Here is a 19,303-nt window from a genome sequence, read left to right on the forward strand (position 1 = left end):
GAGCAAATGCTGTCTCCTGTGCTGGAAATTCAGACAGGTCTTGTGCTTAATCATGTGCATCTGTCTTTACAGTGTAAAACTCTGACAGACCCTTAGGCTCAGAAATGAGCTCAGTGTAAGGTTTGCTGGTGTGTGTCGTAGCTGGGGGCTACAGAACTGGGAAATGAAAATGAAAGCTGTTTATTTGAATCACTTCTTTTGTGAGTTGGTGCTCATGTACTTTATCAGATGCCGTCTTTTCACCTTCTTATTCAGCTATGAAAGAGAGGGCAAAAAAACCTGGAATCACTGAAGAGCCTCAATGCTGTGTTTCAGGATTCTTTACTGATTTCAACATCTGTAGCTGTTCTGGTTTTTACTGCCAGGCTTTACATATGATTTCTGCATCCCAGACCTTTAGTATGTATTACTTACTTATGACATTTTCAGAATGGCATTTGTGGTGCGCGATTCATAGCTGTTTTGAATTCGCTGTGCAGTGAACTGACTTCAGACACAGCAAGGAAATTTGGCTGGTGAGATTGCATCAAGCTTGAATCAGATTCTGGTAGAAGGAAAACAGCCCTAGCTCCAAAAATGGTGGTTTCTTAGAAAAAGGCATAGGAAATGGTTAGTCACTGATTTTAATCAGGCCAATATCCAGCAACAGGAAGGGTAAGAGGGAGGTAGTGAATGCTTTGTAGTTTTGCAGTTCCTTGTGTGGCTTTATTGGTTCTTTTCCATCTTTCACACTTTGAGTGACCTGCCGTCTCTTCTAGGGGTTGCTGGGTTGTAGTTTGGTAATGCTTATAGGGCTCTTAACAGGTCCATTAGCTTAAAAAGACAGAAATGTCATGCAGGGTTCTGGTCTGTCACATGGCTGGTCCCTGTTTGTGCGACTTCATCTCGTCAATGGCAGCATCTGTGCTTTGCTCTGAACAGCACGTCCCTTCCTCCGTACATTAGTAATAGCTGGCTGTGAGTCACTTGGGCTGAACGTAGGTGAAAGCTGGAATATCTCCCTATTAGTGGGCCCAAGTGCTGCTGGTGGTTGGTAGTGCCTCCAGCTGCCCCAGTGGGAACAAACCAACCAAGCACCCTGCTTCATGGGAGCACAGGCCTAGGAGGGACATGTTGGGATACTGAGGCCAGACCCTTGACACTAGCTAGTGGAGTTTAATCCCCTTTGTGAACAAATTGCAGCTTAAACACAGATAGGATTTCCTCCATCTTGAAGGCTCTTTCCCCAGTCCATCTTATTCAATGCTTGCTAATAGGCAGAGTAAATGTAGTCCCAGACAGTTTGTTCTGCTGTCAGTATTGCCTGCTACATTAGTTATTCTTTCCTATTTTTTAATCTGTTATGATTTATTTAAAGGGAGAAGTGGTATCTTTTCTTGGCCTGCATTCATAGGGCTATACAGACTCTCCTTGGTCTTCTGTGTTAAGATTGGAGATCTATTTCCTTTTCGTTCTGGCACCCTTCCTCCTCATCTGGTTTAAATCATTCACAAACAGATTTGCATATGGGATGTTCCAGAGGAGTCCTGGTTATGCCCAGACCAGTTACTTGGCTGTTTCATTATGTCTGACTTGATCTGATGTATTCTGGAATTGAGTTTGCCTTTCTAATAATGATCTTGCATCAAGACTTGCAATCATCTTTTCCAGGACCTAGTTTTCCTTGCATGAGGGTGTCCTAAAGTGTTCCGTCAATGCATTGCTGGTGCTGTACTGCGGCACACATCTTAATTTAGTTTAATATGTGCTTAAATGGGATTGGTGTGAGCTGAAAGGTGTGTGTGATATATGTGAGACCTGTAGACAGAACTAACACTTGCTGCACAGCCAGATATGGCTAAAGATGGTGGCATAAACTCTGTGCAGCTCTTTAACATGGAGAACATTAGAAAATTCTATGTAAAATGAAAATCCATCCACCAGAAATAGCTACTGAAGAAAGGTTCTTGAATTAAGTAAAATAGCCCCACTTCAGGAATCATATCTGAAATTTTATGACTTTATAAGCCAGAGTCCTGAAGTGGGCTGTAAAGAGAATTTAAAAGAGAAGTACTTTGAGTCAACCTCTATTTGACTTGAAAACTGGTATTAGATTCTTCTTTTAGCATGGGTCCTAATGAATGTAGCAGGCTGTGGTTTTTCCTGTGCTGTTCTTTACAGCTAATTATTACATGCGTCACTTTTTTAAATTGGTATCTTAGCCACTTTATCTTTTGCCTTATTTTTAACTGTTCATCAAACATGGTATACCTCAAACATTGAGAGGTCTCCTTGAATGCAGCTGAGCAGAAACAGTGGTAGTTTTCTATCATCACTAGATTCAACAGAGCAAAAACCAGCAGAGAGCCACCTGGCAAGGAAAGAACCTGGACCAGCAACATAGGCCAGATCCTTTTCAGTAGTGGCAGATAATGCTGCAATGACAGCTTCTTCAAGGACCAACAGAGACTGCCAGACACTGCCAATTCAGTTCTTAAGAAACGAAAAATACAAGTGATGATGTCCCAGTGAAGTGTATATATTAATTTTGGATTCTTTATCCATTTCCTCTACTCTGGTACTTCTTCATTCCTACCCTTTCTTTGTATGAGGAGAAAACATAGGATTTGGTTAGTGGCTGATCATTGACAGGTTGCATCCAACCCATTTCCTTAAAGTTTGTTGTTCCAGTGGTGGGCTTTCACAGCAGACCCCTTCTATGTATTTGCCTTGTGTTGTGTCTCTTACTAGTGCTTTGAGACTGCAAGAAATACATAATCTTAATAAGCTGTGTACTATTGTTTTCCAGGGGACACTAGCAGTTCCTGGAGAACAGTCAAACAATTAAAATGCTGGATTTTGGCACACAAGTACAGTGCCAGTGATAAAAACAAGGGTGGAGAAAGCTTTCAGTTTCCCCATGAAATGCAGATTGCCAGGGCAGTGGCACAATCCTTGTTTTACAGTCACTTTGTGGTGTTGAGGTGTTACATGAAGGATTATATCCTGGCTTGCTACCCCGTGTGTGAATCTTCCTCCCTTTACCATAGAAGAACCAGCTGAACTGTTGATGTTTAGGGAGTTTCTCTTGGACAACACTGATTAATACTCTGCCACAAGATTTGAGGAAGGTGCTCCTTTACAAGGAGAACTGGATCACCAGCCAGTGATCTGAAAAGCCAGACTTGAAGTTCAATGTTCTGTAAGGAAACATGGGTTTCAGTTCAAACTGGCTTTTGTGAGGCCACGGACAGCAGTGTCCTGCTGCTGGAAAAGTGGTTTGTCTGGCACTGCCTGGGAGGGTGTATAGTCCCAGACTTGGCCGCACACCGGAGGTCCTGATGCTATCAGAACGCAGCACAGCTTTTCTGCTGCAGTTTTGAAGAGCGTCAAGTAAGAAGCAAAGAAACAAAAAAAGAAACAAAAAAGTAGTTGTTTTCAAAGCTGCTGGGGAGAACAGCTCACAGGAGACCAATGTTTATTTACTTTGTTCTTAGTACAGTAGTCTGTGAGAAAATAAATGCTTTTAGAGAGGCAGTCTAAACTTGAAAGTATAATGGCTTTATTATTACCAAGGGTAATAGCTTCACTGCTCAAATCGTTTATTGCAATCTCTTCTTTTTTCTTCCCTCACACTTTTACTGCAAAAGTCAACATGTCTTTTGTGGTTTATGTTCTTAAATACTGGTTGCTTTTAAATAGCATAGGCAACGCTTGAGTTCAGAAGACAATAAATGGCTTCTTAGGATGGATGGTGTGGTTCTCAACAGTGAAGTTAGTCCAAAGAGCTCTGTTTTGGGTAGTAGGAAAATCCCTGTCCATCCCTGGACCCTGGGAGAACTGCGACCAGACAACATATTACTTGGAAAGGCTTAAGAGACAAAAGGTCCAATCTGCCAAAAAAGTCCCATGTTGACAAGCAGTGGCAAGAAATGGGCCTACTCTAGCATCCATATGAAAGGCAAAGTTGAAGTCATACCATGAAGCCTGATTATTTCAAATAAAATTGGCCAACCCTTTCAATCCAAGGGTTGAACTTGCACAGTGCAATTAGGAAAAAGGCCTGTCAGTGCTTGATGGGATGATCAAACTTTCAGGGTGTTCCCAGCAACTCAGAAAATACACAGCTCTGCAGTCTGGAGACTGGATTTAAGCCAGTCAGCAAGCAGGTCTTTCTTTTTTCAAAATCACTTATTGTTTTAGATTAGATTTTAGTCAATTGATCAATTCTAACAAGCTTAAAATACTCTCAACTTTTGATCTTTTTTTTTGTTGGCTAAGCACTCTTTGTATGACCAATAGAAAGTGGAGGTTAAAATCAACGTTGTTGTGCTGAAGCTAAACCTAGGCACCTTGCACCAATGTGATAGCACCAAAGTATCGAAAACCCTATAATAATAAAAAAATCTGTTGTGTCACTGTTCCTGCTTGTGCTCAGACAGTCGATGCAAGCCATGGTGCCTGTGTTTCAGATGGAGGATGTAGCTTCTCCTAGAATACCTCAGGTTTAAGACAGTAGGTTCTAGTGAAATTTGAGATTACTCAAAAGTGCCAGAATTATCAAAGTGCTCAGATTAGTGGATAGGATTTGATGGGGTTCTCCTGAAAAAATTGAACGGTAGCAGTGGTGGTACCACTGAGGCAAAGGCTATGATGTAATGGTGAAAAGATGAAGGAACCAGAAGTGGCTAAACATGAATCAAATTTAATTGACAAATGAGACATGTCTTTTGGTTGTAGCTCTGGTGACTGATTGCAGATAAATTCCTTTTATGCCCAGGAGCCAAAGTATAAAGATGGGAGTGAATACTTTGACAGCAGAATGGACAACTTCACTACGGACACACTGGCACCGTCACAGCTCTCCACTTTACTGTGGTCTCCTGGCTCCAGCCATGCCCTGTCCCAGAGAAGCGAGTCCACCAATGCTGTCAGCAGTGATGCCTTGAGGCAGAACATTTATGAGAACTTCATGCGAGAACTGGAGATGAGCAGGATGAACCTGGAGAATACTGAGACCTCGTCGGAAACAGAGGACTCCAGTGGCGAGTCCCTTAGTTCCTTGGAGCAGCTGGATTTGTTGTATGAGAAAGAGCAAGGGGTGGTGCGCAAGGCAGGGTGGCTGTTCTTCAAACCCTTGGTGACCCTGCAGAAGGAGAAGAAGCTGGAGCTGGTCACACGACGGAAGTGGAAGCAGTACTGGGTCACGCTCAAAGGTAAAACCACCTCGTTGATCCTTCACTTTGGCAGCAGCAGTTCTTTTTTGTTGTGGCTCAGCAGCATTTCATGCATACTGGCTTCTGTTAGTGGGTTTAGGGGGATCTGAAAATCACAGCTAACTTTAGAAGGTGTACCCACCAGCTAAAGTGGAGCGTGTGCCTAAGCAGCCCACTGAGCTGTGGTTCTGCTCAATGTCTTTGGGATTGTGTGTGCAGCCTTGTGTTTCATAATGGGAATTGTTTTGTCTGAATTCCTAGTTCACATCAGATTGGGGACTTAGAAGATGCTTTTGGATGTTTGGAGGTGAAAGACTGAATTGAACCAAAATTTAAGGGTCGGGAGAAGTCGCTGGTGCCCAACTCCTTGTTACAAACACTGTTCCTTAGGCTCTGCTATGAAATTTACTGAAAGATGGGGTAGTTTATTGTAAAAATGTTTAGTTCATTTCTAGCGCTTTAGGTGGCAATATAATGAAGAGGTGAACTCCCAGTGCCAGAGCATTTACACAGACAAGCATGTGTGGTTCAGAGCAGAGGAAGCAGAAGCAGCAGCAGGGAAAGCCCTGTGGTGCCCAAGACAACCATTCCCAGGACTTGAAGGTCTCCCTCCTTTCCCTGGGTGGTCTTTCACCTTCCCCATTCCCAGCAATACCAACCCCTTCTGGCTTTTGGCATGCCTGGCTTCCCATCTCCTGCAGCTGCTCCTGTTGTGAAAACAGCCCCATGGGAGGGGAATCCACTCAAGTGAGCTGCTGCAGGTGTGATTCTTGTGCTCCGTTTATGTCTCGGAGGGTGCTACAAGAAGTGTACAGGTGTCAGGAAGTGTGAGAAGGAAAATAATATCTATTGTGGGGAGGAAGGGAAAATTAATGGGTGAGTCAATGGCCTTTTTTAAATTTTGAACTGTGTCCAAAGGATTTGCCTTTCAGTAAATATAATACCAAGTTAATGAGTAAGGAAATGATCAAGCTTGATAATTTCCTATCATATCTAGGACTAGAGGAGAGAAAATAACAACTTTCCAATAGATTGCCCTTTTTAAAATTGTGCATGGGTGTAGACCTGTAGAAAAATGAACAGCAAACAGCAAGTGCTGGTAATGTTGTGCTTAATAGTGCTGACTGAAAAGAAGCAAACTTGCTAGAAGGAGGCAATTCTGCCTAATAATTCAGACTTGTTATCAAGGGATCAAAATGTGGGCAAGTTTAACAGTTTAAACCACTTGTCCTGATCATCAGATAGCATGATTCATGCTTACAAGCAGTGTATACAAAGAGAAAAACAGTACCTGAATTCCACCCTCTTATTGTGTGTGTTTGTGTTATGGAGTATGAATATAGTTTGATCCGCTTCTTCTAAAATTCAGTTTCTAAACAATTCTATCAAGACTCTAAACTGGAATATGTGGTATTCTAGTAGTTTGTGCATTTCTGGGATAATGAAGCTCTGGAAGGCAATTTAGGTTCTTCATGTTCATTTTTTTGGCTATAAAATTGGCTTATTGGTGACCCTGAACAAATTGTGTCCCTTCCTTTGTACTACCTGAATTTCTGCAGCTACAAAAAAAAAAAAAAGAACAATAAAATCCTTTGTAAAAAACTGTATTAACTTCTAACATTATAAGTGTTAGATAACAGTGCTTTTTACTTCAGTGGTTGGTATGGCTGCATTCATGGTACAGAGTCTCTTCCACTTTGCTAGCTGTTTTAAATACACCTTCCTCATTTCCTTGATCTCTTACCTTTGTTGTCCTGTGGAGACTTCTGATTCCAAAATAAACTTGCCTGTCTGGATATCAAGGCATACTTCTGTTTTCATAATATATATCAAGATCAAGGCTCTTGCTTTGGTTCTCTTTATACAAGTTTTTGAGAAAATCTGTGTTTAATTTGTTCTTGAAATTTAAATAGCCAAGATATTTTAAAGCATGACTTAAAATAGCCATATATGTAAATGGAGAACAGGATGTTTATTTGCTCTCTGTTGAGGTGTGTTTAATTATAAATATGCAGAAGGCTTTTAACCATCTGGTTACCTGTCAGACTTAAAAGTATACATGTCCTGAAGCCTCTGCTCCACTTTCAGGGCTACCAAGACCTGAGTCTGAATAGTAACTGTGTACCAAGAGAAACTCCCTTTTCCATCTGTCCTGCCCAGTTAGTTTCCTTTAACAGGGAAATTGCTTTCCCATCGCTCTCCCCGTTCAGCTCAAGTTTTAATTAAAATACTTGGACAATAATCAGTCCCAGTGGGCCTGACAGAGCTTGTGAAACTAGCTGCTTCAAGGGATCACTGGACTTCACCCAAAGATACACCTGGGGTGCCATACACCCAAGCATACATGCATGCCCTTCAAAAATTCTTATTTATGTACATATAAACTCTCAGGATAAAATACAACTTATCTTTAGTTAGAGCAAATAGGAGAAATATGGGAATATGGAAGTATTTTAAAATCTTAAAAACTTATAACTTTAGCACTTTCCTAAAATGCTGAAGTAGAAGTGGTTGTATGTTGCTGCTGCTGCTGAATACAAGAGAAGACTTGGGTTTGTTAGTTTAGTTTGCCCTGATATGTTCAAATGACATTTCTGTTATGCAGAGTGTTACAAACTTTGTCCTTTTTTTTTCCAACTGCAGAGATTTCCAAGTGTTTCAGTGGCATAAAGAAGATAAAGTGAGGGTTACCCAAAGGAAAAGATAGGTCCAACTTTATAAGATTTGTTCTTACCCAAAATATTCTGCCAGTCACTTTGGACATTAACAGGAAAAGGTGCATTTATGTAGTATAGAGGTATTTCTATGTATTAGATTCCTTACTCTAAAAACTTTTCAGTCAACAGAGATTCGATCAGAAAACCTCTGATACAGGTTTCCCTTTGTAATGGTATTTCTTCACTGCCAAAGGCAACATTGTGCTGCAGTCATACTGCTGTGGACTAGGATCAAGTATCCTCTGCTGAGATCAAATCTCCTCCACTCTCCTCCAGAAGTAATTCCACTTGTTATACTAGGGATTGTCATCATCAAGGATGAGGTTTGTTTTCTGGATGCAAGCTTCATACCTTAGATATTACACTATTTACAAGACTAAACATGCTCAAACTCAGCCCCTTTAAACTGTTTTAAATTACTCAAAATTGTCTGAGTCTCCAATTTTCAGCTAGATTCAAGGAAATCTGTTTTAAATTTGAGAAGTTTATTCACTAAGCATGTTGTATGAAAACAAAAATTTCTGCAAATCTTTTTAACAAATATGTAAATTTCTTAAGTGGCTGTTATGAGAGACAGCTTATTGGTTCAATTTAATAAAGAGACACAAAAGCCGATTTAACTGAGCAGGAGTTAATCTCTTCTACATGCCTTAACATTTTAATAGGCTGAGTTTATTGATAGAATATTGCGGGTCAGAAGGGACTTTTAGGCCAGCTCCCTGCCATTGACAGGGACATCTTTCCCTACAGCAGATTGCTCAAACCCCATCCTACCTTTGATGCTTCCATATTGAGGTGTCCTGGTTTATTTATTAAGTTCATAGATGTTTGTTGTGTCCTTATGAGATGTCTGTTTCAACTTTTCTTTGGCAAATTCATCATTAACTTTGCCTGTTGTTTTGTGTAGAAGATCTTCCTTTTTAATCTGTTTCAGAAGAGGAGTGGAACTGATGTTACCTATCTCGGAAGGGTGTCTTAATTCACAAAAATACTATATAATGTTGGGAGATCCATAACATCCTTTCTCCTCATTTTTTTTTTGTCCCTCTGTACTGCAAAAGGTTGTACTCTACTGTTTTATGAGACCTATGGAAGGAACTCAATGGAGCAGAGCAGTTTGCCTCGATACGCCCTGTTTGCAGAAGACAGTATAGTTCAGTCTGTTCCAGAACATCCCAAGAAAGAAAATGTGTTCTGTCTCAGCAATTCTTTTGGAGACGTCTACCTATTTCAGGTAACAGGATGCATGCATACCTTGGTGATTGTTTCCATTTTAGGATGTGTTTGTGAGTCTACATATGCATCTATATGATTGTATCATGCACACATCATGTTTGTGCCTTTGGCTTAAAAATAATAGCGCAACTGCACTATTGCATCACACTATTATAATTTTAAACGTATGGTGACTTCAGGTATTACACCAGTTGGCCCAGTCAATTATGGTTCAAAACCAAAAAGAGCAAAGATCACAAATCTGCAAGAAGCTCTGGGTACCTGGTTGATCATAAACTTCTAAAAAATGAACTTTTTATAAATTTTTTCATATCTATTAGCACTCCACCCTTACAGAATGGTGTGGTCAACCATCTTTTGACCACAGAGAGTTTTCTTGAGCAAGATACTCAAGAAAGAGAGCTAAAAATAATCAAAATATCTTGGCTGCTCAAGTGCACCACTTGAAATGCTAATAAAGTACAGTATTATGTGGAACTGCTTGTATAGAAGTATGTTCATTCATAGGCACACTTGTACATATCTCCAGAGATACTTTGTGCAGATTGCATTCTCTTTATTCCATGTTGCCTCTCTACTAACTTGGCACTTTTTAAGTAAGCAAATACATCTCTTCAGAATCTCACATGTAAAATCTTCTCTCCCATTCTAGCAGTGAAGGTTTGCCTTTGATATCTGTTAGGGTTTACCTTAATTATCTGGAGAGGTGAAAGATCAAGTCGCATCTTTCCCACAGCTTATGTGGTTCTTGTGCTCCTGGGACTTTTAGACCTTGCATGTCTAAGAAGCAGAAGCTGATGGTTGGGGACAAGTCATGATGGAGTGCAGGAAAATCTCACACTTCCTTTATTTACTCAGTTCTAAAGAAAACTTTATTTCACTTACTCAAGATAAAGTGCCTAAGACGACAATGAACCCATCAAGCGCTTCATGCCCTAGAGCTGTTGATTTTACTTTTTTTTTCTCCTCTTACCTGCTCATAACGTTTTACCATTGATTGGTTTCACAGGCAACAAGTCAGACAGATCTGGAAAACTGGGTTACTGCCATACATTCAGCCTGTGCTTCCCTCTTTGCAAAGAAGCTTGGGAAAGAGGACACTGTCAGGCTGCTGAAAAATCAGACCAAGAGTCTCTTCCAGAAGATTGACATGGATGGCAAAATGAAAAAGATGGCAGAGTTGCAGCTCTCAATTGTTAGTGATCCAAAAAACAGAAAGGCCATAGAAAATCAGGTACTGGAAACTATTTTTTTATGAGAGCTTATTTATCCTTACTTCTTGCTTTGGTCTCTATTTGTGCTTTCTAGTAATTGTCTTGGGCATAGCTGGCACAGAGGCTGTAATTATTGCCAGGTTTCTACAGCAATCCAGAGCAGTACAGGAGCCAGGCTCCTCAAAGCTGCACATCGGACTGCTTGATTTTAAGAGCACAGAGTTATTTCTTGTCTTTTCTGTGAGAATGTAAATAATTTTCACAGTTTTATGTTAATAATATCTAGCTGTTACATCACATACCACAGAATATACAGTATGTTCTGTGAATAATTTATTATTGTATTGCTGAAAAGATTGGAGAGTAGGTACTTGGCAGTATTGTTCTGCATCTTAAGACAGCACATGAGGAATACTTAGTCCTTCCTCAACTTTATTTGTGTAGTGGCAGACAAAACCATGTGCTTCCAGTAGAAATTTAGCCATGACTAGTGATCACCTGACTGTGTGTGTGGTGGTGAACAAATATAAAGCCTTACTTTGCTCTCAGTTCTAGCATGTGAGCCAGGATACCTTACGGAAGTAAGGGGATACCTTACGGAAGTACATCTCGCAGTGTTGATGTCTTGCCCATGCCCCCAGTTTTGCAGGTAGTAGCAGGCCAAAGATACTTTAATTATTTAGACATGCTTAGTGTTCAGCCAGCGACCTCACTACCCACTCTTAGTGGGTAGTGCACTCTTGTGCACTAAACTTGTCTTATAGTTTAGCCTAAATAAGTCTATGGACTGAGGCTGCTGTACCTTTAGGTTTTTTAGGTCATTTACAGAACACTTCTGATAATTTGAACTGATTGACTGGTCTTTGAGAGCCCATCCCTACCCGTCTTTTTAGTCAGAGTAACTATTCCTCTGTCAGTACTTCATGCTGCATATTACGGCCTTTGAGTAGCAAATAAAGTTTATTTCCTTTGAACAAATACAGCATAATTATTTTTCTTTGGTTAGCGAAACACTGGTAATTTTGGGGATTTGATGCTTAAAATTCTTACTCTACTGGCTTGGACTTGATGAAGAGCAGACTGACTAGTACTGGCTTCACTGCTAAGCTCTTGTGGCACACTTGAGTCTGAAGCTATATGAGCAGAGTTCAAATAACATGCAGGTTTGTGTAGAGATTTGTGGTGCAGATGTTCATAAGCCCTTTGAGTGCTCAGATGTTCATAATTTATTTCCAGGTCACTTTATTTCATGGTCCAGAGCTGAATGAGGTGAATGGAGGAGGAAAAATATTAAGCATCCTTTTATTGCAGTAGGCTTTGAGACCTAGAAGAATATACAGATTTCTATAGATGTCTAGTGCTTGTAACATGTGATGCACTGAGGAAAAATCCTAATGTGTATTAACTTAATTTAGCCCTTCCTCATCAGATACTCCTGTTAGTAGTTCATTTAAAGTCAGCTGAAGACCATTAATGATATATCTTAATATCTGCTATTTAGATGTTCTATCCTTGAAGGACTGGAATTGTTTTCCAGCCCTGGAAGAAGTTGGCTTCATTCTGTAGAATTGAAATCCTTCTCTAGGGCTGCAGAAGATTTATTCCTGTTAATCTTCTGCCTGTGTGTGTCTCAGAACATTGAATGGGGGCAGACCATTTGCACAAAGAATGAAATGGATCATTGCAAACATCCAGTAGTTGGCAAAGAATAAATTTATAGCAAGATTTTTCTCCATTCTTGATCCCTTTAATCTCTTTAAAATCTCTCCTTACTATTGCCTAAGGTTTGCCGACAAAATCACTTCAGAGAAAAGTCGATAGATAACTTGGTTGCCTAATCTCCTAATTTGTTGTCTCAGATTGGCTTTTACAAAGAAAAAAGAAAATCTTGATGTAATTAGTAACCAAGAATTTTTAGTATCCTTAGTAAGCCAATGATTTGGGGAAAACATTATTCCTGAGGGAAGTTTGCATATATGTAGCTGTAGTTGTTTAGTAACTGTGGCTGTTTAGTTGTCTTTTGCCTATTTTGAGAAACAAGAGAATATGAATTCTGGTTTTGATTTTGTGTAAATTTGATGGTGTTTCAGTCATGTGGTAGATATTATTCCTCCATGCTGAAGTACACAGTATTGCCAATACTGTATTTCTTACTCATGCCATGCATCTTGTGCTGAAAATCTTCACTGGTTTATTTTGGGAAGCCAGCGGAAACAGTGTGATTGACTTCAGAAATACTGTGGTGGCTTTTTTTATGTAAAAAGAACTTATTTTCACTGGGGAATTATTTTGGAAACTCTGATTTCTATAGCCTTTCTCCTTTTCCTTCCTCTTCCTCAGAAAAGCAACCACCAAATGTCAACTTGCTCTTTTCTCTAACTTCCGTGTTGACTTAAAACCAATACTTCTCTGCTGAAGACTTAATAATCCTCAAGGCTTTAAAAGCAGCCAAAACCTTTTTCTGTTTCACAAAAAACAGGTTGTTACCACCACCTGAAAGGCGGTTGTACTAAGGAATCCTGCACTTCTAAAGTTGCTACAGGTATTTTGATATACACGCTTCTTTTGGTGTTCAGCAAATGGACTAGAGAAGCTCCTCTGATACTATCTGGTGAATTTTGTGAATTTGAAGGCAACTAATCGATAAAACCAGGGCTAAACAGAAGGGCAAACAAACAAACAACAACAAAAAGACGAAGTGTTGCTTTTCTAGAGGAATTGTTGTTTTGTATGTTTTTGTAATTGTTTTTAACGCTATCAAACTGTTTGGGAAATGTTTTCCGTCTTGTGGCTTATATGAGGGATTCTCTCTATCTGGGTTTACTGGCCCGATAACAATAATAATATTAATAATAATAGGCTTTGTAAGTGTTTAAGAGAAAACTGTAGCCCTTCACAAAGTTATTGGTAATGCTGGTCAGTTTAGAAGACATCAGTGAAGCTTCTGCAAAATGGCAGTGTGGCTGGAAATCTCACAAGTCTGCACATGCCACCTACAGCAATGTACATTTTTATTACTATGAAAAATAAATACGTTGTGTGTGATGATATCCTCCCAACATGTAACTTCTCCCCTCAAGTGAAGAGAATTAGGACAAAAGGTAGCAAGTGTGAAAATATCCTGGTGCAGAGATGAATTTGAAAGCTTTTCTTTAAAAATTTTCTAGTTTTCCTAGATGTTTAACCTGCTAGAGAAACTACAGTGTTTGCTGAGAACACAGAGCCCTGTTAGTGAAAGGGATTATTAGCATTTATTCACAGCTCTTTTAACAAAATATTGCACATTAAGGCAGAAGTGAAGCTGCCTCTCCCTGCAGAACTGGTTTTAATGGGGTGGAAAATCTATCTCGCAAGAGAGGGCACTGCAGCCCTGTGTGTAATTGTTTGTGCACTTGGTACATAAGTCTATCCTGATGTCTCACTTTAGAACAATAGTATGATTAATAGTTGCTTGAAAGCATTATGGAGTTTTGTCTTCAAATTTTAATATGTTGGTATAATCATGTTTTCCAAGCTATTCAGAGGTTTCTGATGTGATTCATATTTTCTCTGCATATAATTCTTAGCTTTTCAGAGGGTTAGGAACATGTGTATTTACTTGCAGGCAACTGAAATGGTGAAGCATTAATGAGAAGAACAGGCATGTGCTTGGAAATACTTTTTTTGTAAGTTTTCATATGTGAAAACTCCACCTAAAAGTAGTTTGTCCGCTGCTATATATATATAAAAAAAAGGATCAGTAAGATGGTGGTTTGTTTGTTTTGTGTAGTCATTAAATCCATTAGTACTTTTCTTCTTTCTTCCTTTCCCTGTAGTGGTCTTCAGCTTTTTACAAAGAGCATAACTTCATTTCTTCATTTTTAAAATTTGCTTGACACTCTTTTCTCTCACATTTGAAGAAAGATGATTGGAATAGGTCTGGGAATTTATTCTTTGGCCTCCACAAAGCTCAAATTTCATGTCTTGCCTTTTTATAAAGCATATCATGAAATATTTTCTGACATTGAGATCCAAATTCTCAACAACACTCAAAGACAGTCTTTTCAGGGACCTTTGCTAACACATGCCATCATTGCTGCAGACTGGAATCTCAATACACAGTAACTTCTCATTCTTCCATATTGTCTTAAACTGAAAAAAACCCCATTGTTCAAGCTTGTTAGAACAGATCTTCAGTTTACGTGGCCTTTGAACTGGCTAAAGCAGAGCTCTGCTTTCTGAGAGGTCAGTTCAATTTCATTCCAGGTCCAGTTCATTTCATTCAATTTCATTACTCTTCAGTAAGGATGCTCCTTCCCTACATCATTAGCAAAGTACTTCTTAGTAGTAGTAGACTGGGAGTGAAGTGAGTTGGCAGACACTTTCCTAACAGAAAGCTAGGGAAGTTCATCTCCATTCTCTCTGCGCTGTTGTTCCTGTTTTACAGATGGGTGAATTTCCTTCATTGTTTTGCAGTGATTAGCATAAAGTAATGAAAAATGAATGTGGAGTTGCATAGCATTATCTCATACAATGGAGCTGGTGGGGCAGCCTGTTCAGAAAAGGCTGGGGGTCTGGGTTTTAGGGAGGGCAGCTGGATAATAAAATTCAGTGGCTTCCTTACTCATATCCATAGCTATAGACGTCTATGTGGTACCACCAATTTCCACTGGATTTTCAACAAGATGTAAATTGGGTACACATGTGTCCACTTTTGTGCTATCAGTAGTATTGGAAATAAGATTACCTCTTGTCTATTTTGGTTAAAAATGATGAAAATTCTGTTCCTCCAATGCAACCAAAAAGATGACATTTATTGTGAAAAACCTCCACGGTCTTGTTATTTCAGGAAGATTTCTTAACCTTTTTTAAGTCACCATGCAGATGAAGAATAAAGTGTTGCTAATTGCACATGAGTGTTGTTGTACTCTATTACAATGCCTTCTTTATTTCTTTAAAGTAAAAGTTATGATAGCATCTCAGTAGTGTTTTTTGAAGTAATGGAATTTCTGGAAGAGTGATGTTTTTTTCTTCTTCGAGTTCTCTTTAGGAAGTAATGACAATAAAAATCTGTTCCATGTCCCCAGAAACAAAGTGACTCATTTTTCCAGATGGATACAATATGAATTGTGTCTGAGAACCAGGGACTGGAATGCAAGGAGTTTGGTGTTGTTTGCAATGTGGTTGAAAAGCTGTACATATAGAACAGCAGCAGAAGTTTCTTCTCAATCCACAGAGTTCCCTACATCAGCCTGCAGAAACACTTTCCATCTGAAAATAAGATATTGTGTAGGGAAAAATTGAAAATTTTTATTGCTATAGATAATGAATTGTATCAGCAAGACCCTCATACTTCTGCATGGTATAAGAACTGCTACTAAAGAAAATCAATTTTGAAGGCTTAAATATGGAGAGAAGGCTCGCCTTCCTGTGCATCTTTTCTTTTGTGCTCCTTTGAATAGGTGCCAAATGAAAAACTGGTGTTTTGTTATCAGGTGAGCTGTCCAGGAAGTTTTTTTCCATCCTTTTGCTAGGTCCTTGAGATATTGTTACAATGGGTTGATGTGGTGTCTTTTCTGGCTGAGATTTACACCATTCACACACTGGTTTGGGTTTTATTATACTGAGCTCTTTTTACTTTGTACAGAACACGTTTGCAAATGAGACAGTTCTTCCTCAGCCCCCCAAACGATACTGTTTGCACTGTAGTGTACGAAGGACGAGGGGCCAGGGGCCATCCCTGAGCCACACTGCCTTCACTGGGACTGTTGAGCTTTCCCTTTCAGTCTGCCCACCCTAAACCTTTTCCAGCTGAGGTGCTGGTGCCACTGCAAATGTTACCTGCAGAGAGAACTGTAGAGCGTGTAGGATTTATGGATCCCCAAATCACATGCTGGAAACTGTTAGCATGCATATATTCACCCCTTGCTTTCCCAAGTTCCCACTTTAAAGTTTAGGTATATAAAACCTAACAGGTTTATTGACCTGAGAGAGACCTGCTTTCAAACAACTTCCTTTAGCTCCTCTGTTTGTGTGACTTCAAATGTAATTAATTTGCATTTTTTCTTAGTGCCTGAGCAGATTTTTTCCTTAACCTGGAGGAGAATTGACTATTTATGTTCTGAAAATGATCATTACTGCTGAAGTACTGCCAGAAGTACCATGCTGATCTTCCTTTGTGTGTTAGCTCTTAATAGCTCAGTCCTGCACTAAGTCTTTGATGCAAAAGCTTACCCCTCACGTAATTACTGTCTTGTCCTTGCACTGTGCTTCCTTCCATGAGTTCTCCTGGTCCAGGCTAAATAATTCTCAAGGCCTCCCACATTTTACTCCTTTTTATCTCTCTACCACAGCTTCCTCTTCCACTCTACCTTACAGGATCCTGCTAGGTTCAATACATTTATTTTAGTGTCCTCCTCTTGCCTTTCTCTCAAGCTCTTTCATGCTGCCATTAAACTGAGAAATCCTTGCTTAACATTTACCTGGACTGACAATGACATCCTCCTTTTCCTCTGGAAAAATCCTTTAATGCTTTCACATTTCATATATGCTCACTCATCTTGGTATACCTCACTTGGGGCCGTATCTCTTATCTCTTTTTAGACTCACTTCATGCTGCTGTTAGCCTTTGTCACCCATTCCTGCTCCCACAGCTGGCTGCTGCATCCACTTTTTCCTGTTTGCTTTTGAGCAGATTTCAAAAGGGCTGTTTTTGTCTGTGCATGATGAAGTTAAGTCCTTGAGCCTTCTTTCGGGTAGTCCTCCCACGTGGGGCAGAGATTTGCCTCACACAATAGCAGAATAGGGATTGCAGCAGCGAGTCTGCAGGCTGTAAATTAACTTCATGGACCAGGTCATACTGTGCTTTGAAGTTGTTGCTTTTTTATTTGTGTGCTTCTCCCGTTTATTCTTCAAGAATATAAATCTCTAGGAAAAATTATCATAGTTTAAAAGCCTTAGACACATAGCAGCTGGTATTGGTTCACGGTCTCCAATTGGTTCCAGACATCCCTGGTTTTGATAAGACTACAAGACAATCCCAGAAATTCCTTGCCTACAGCTTTTGCTAATACCATTAAATGTAACATTGTGTTTACTGATGCTTTTGGAGCTGATTAGCCAGTATCCTCTGTGACTGATAAACACTGTAATTTAATTATTTCTTCAGAATGCTCCCATGTTGTACCTCACTCCCCCTTCTTAGATTATCTTTATTTTAAAAGACAACTTCATGCAAATGTTTTATGAGGATTTTGGAGAAGGCCTAAGACACACAAGGATGCCTGTGCTCAGCCTGTGTTCAATGAGGACAGGATGCTCCACTCCAGCAGTGCCCAGAACAAGGCTTGCTCTGTTCCTGAGCTATTAAAAGTTGACTTGGCTGTGTACCCACAGAGGTGTCATCTCGAAGGGAAAGACATTACCTGAGCTTGTAGCTTTTGGCTTTGTGAAAAGCTGACAACCATGTTTTCATTCTAGTTAGATGTTGACACAGAGCTCATCTTGCAATCTCCTGTTGGAGTGGTCCAATGCATAAAGAACTGGCAAGCAGAAGAATGCTCTGAGAAGCGTCTGAGCACAAAGAAAGCAAAAAAAAAAAAAAAAAAAAAAAAAAAGGAAAAAGGGGGGAAATTAAACCCAAGGAAAAGAAAGATTATTCTTTCTGGAGTGCAGAGGATGTGTGTTTCAAATGTTTGTGATGAGAGATTAGACAAGGCATCTTAGTTATGTCTATCTCTGTCCATTTTCACTAGACTTCTGAGAATTGATGTCATGATAAGCTTTTGTAAATTCTCTCTTTTGCTTTTAATAGACATTCTTTGAAAGATTTTTTAAGTGCACTGTAAATTACAATTTTGCATTCATACCTGTACCAAAATGGTATGTTGTCTTCCATTTCTTCACCCTACTCACCAAATAAGATTTACCTCTTACTTCAAAAAGTAACTGATGCCAAAATTTGTGAGCACATGTGTAAGGAAGCTGGACTGAGTGGGATCTCTATCAGTTGTTGCACAAACCTTAGCTCTATTTTGTTAACAGGGCCTATTTTGCCTTTTCTTTGGTTACTTCTTAATTCTGGGACGTAAAGTGTCAAAATACTTGCTTAATTCTTGAAATATTTGGCAGCCTTATGAGGAAGCTGAACTGATTTTTCTTCTAAACGAGCCTAAAGGGCATAGTCCACCTGAGGTTTTTATATTTGTCAGCTTGTTTCCCGAGTCACAAAGGTACTTGTCCCAGTCTTGGCTAATCTCAGTGTGAGGTGGCAATGTCCTGGGCATGTAGGGACAGGCAGGTGTGCCAGAGAAAGGTATGAAGCCAACACTCATTAGAGAAAACATGACTAACTTTCTCCACTGCCCTAAACCAGCTGTTGAACAGGCAGCGTGCAGTGACTAGAGCTGACATTGGAAGATCTGTGTTGGCCTGGGATTTCAACAGTCACCAGTAGACGATCTTGGTGTACCTTGACCTAATAGACATGCCTTTTCTGCCTTCTCATTTATCAGCATGCTTTGCTACCTTTTTTATTTGTACTACCTATAGGTATGACTGTGTGCTGTACATACAGTCATATTGTACAATCTGCTGGGCAGAGTTTTGCTGGAACTACCAGCATGGAAGTTGGGGAAATGAAGAGCAAAATTTGACTTCGGTGCAGTGCATAAGAATATGTGTTTAAATAAGTGTATGTTTTAGATGAGTGTGAATATGTTTGTTTAAATGAGTGTGTATCTACACAAATACCTTAAAATCTGTCATCTAAACCTTGGTTCAGAGCTTTCAGTCTAGTAAATATTTGAGTCTTAACTTTACTAATTTTACACTGAAACTGGGTTGTTACATCTTCATGTACCTGTGCTAGATATATTTTAAGAATTGCATATTTACATTCCTACTTTTGGTACAGTAGTTTGCATAAGGTCAATACAGCTGTTTTTTGCAGTTTGCCTGGGTG

The 19,303-nt window shown here is 39.6% G+C and overlaps 1 protein-coding gene across 1 annotated transcript in view; it reads left to right on the top strand.

Moving 5' to 3' along the window:
- TIAM2 (TIAM Rac1 associated GEF 2) overlaps positions 1–19,303 on the top strand; it is a 166,538-nt gene that overhangs the window by 81,956 nt on the left and 65,279 nt on the right. The window contains 3 exon segments of the mRNA XM_066314420.1: positions 4,760–5,195; positions 8,974–9,146; positions 10,158–10,382. Coding sequence (XP_066170517.1) covers positions 4,760–5,195; positions 8,974–9,146; positions 10,158–10,382 — 834 coding nt within the window.

Source organism: Sylvia atricapilla, chromosome 3 (genome assembly GCF_009819655.1).
Source record: "Sylvia atricapilla isolate bSylAtr1 chromosome 3, bSylAtr1.pri, whole genome shotgun sequence".
Classification (NCBI taxonomy): domain Eukaryota; kingdom Metazoa; phylum Chordata; class Aves; order Passeriformes; family Sylviidae; genus Sylvia; species Sylvia atricapilla.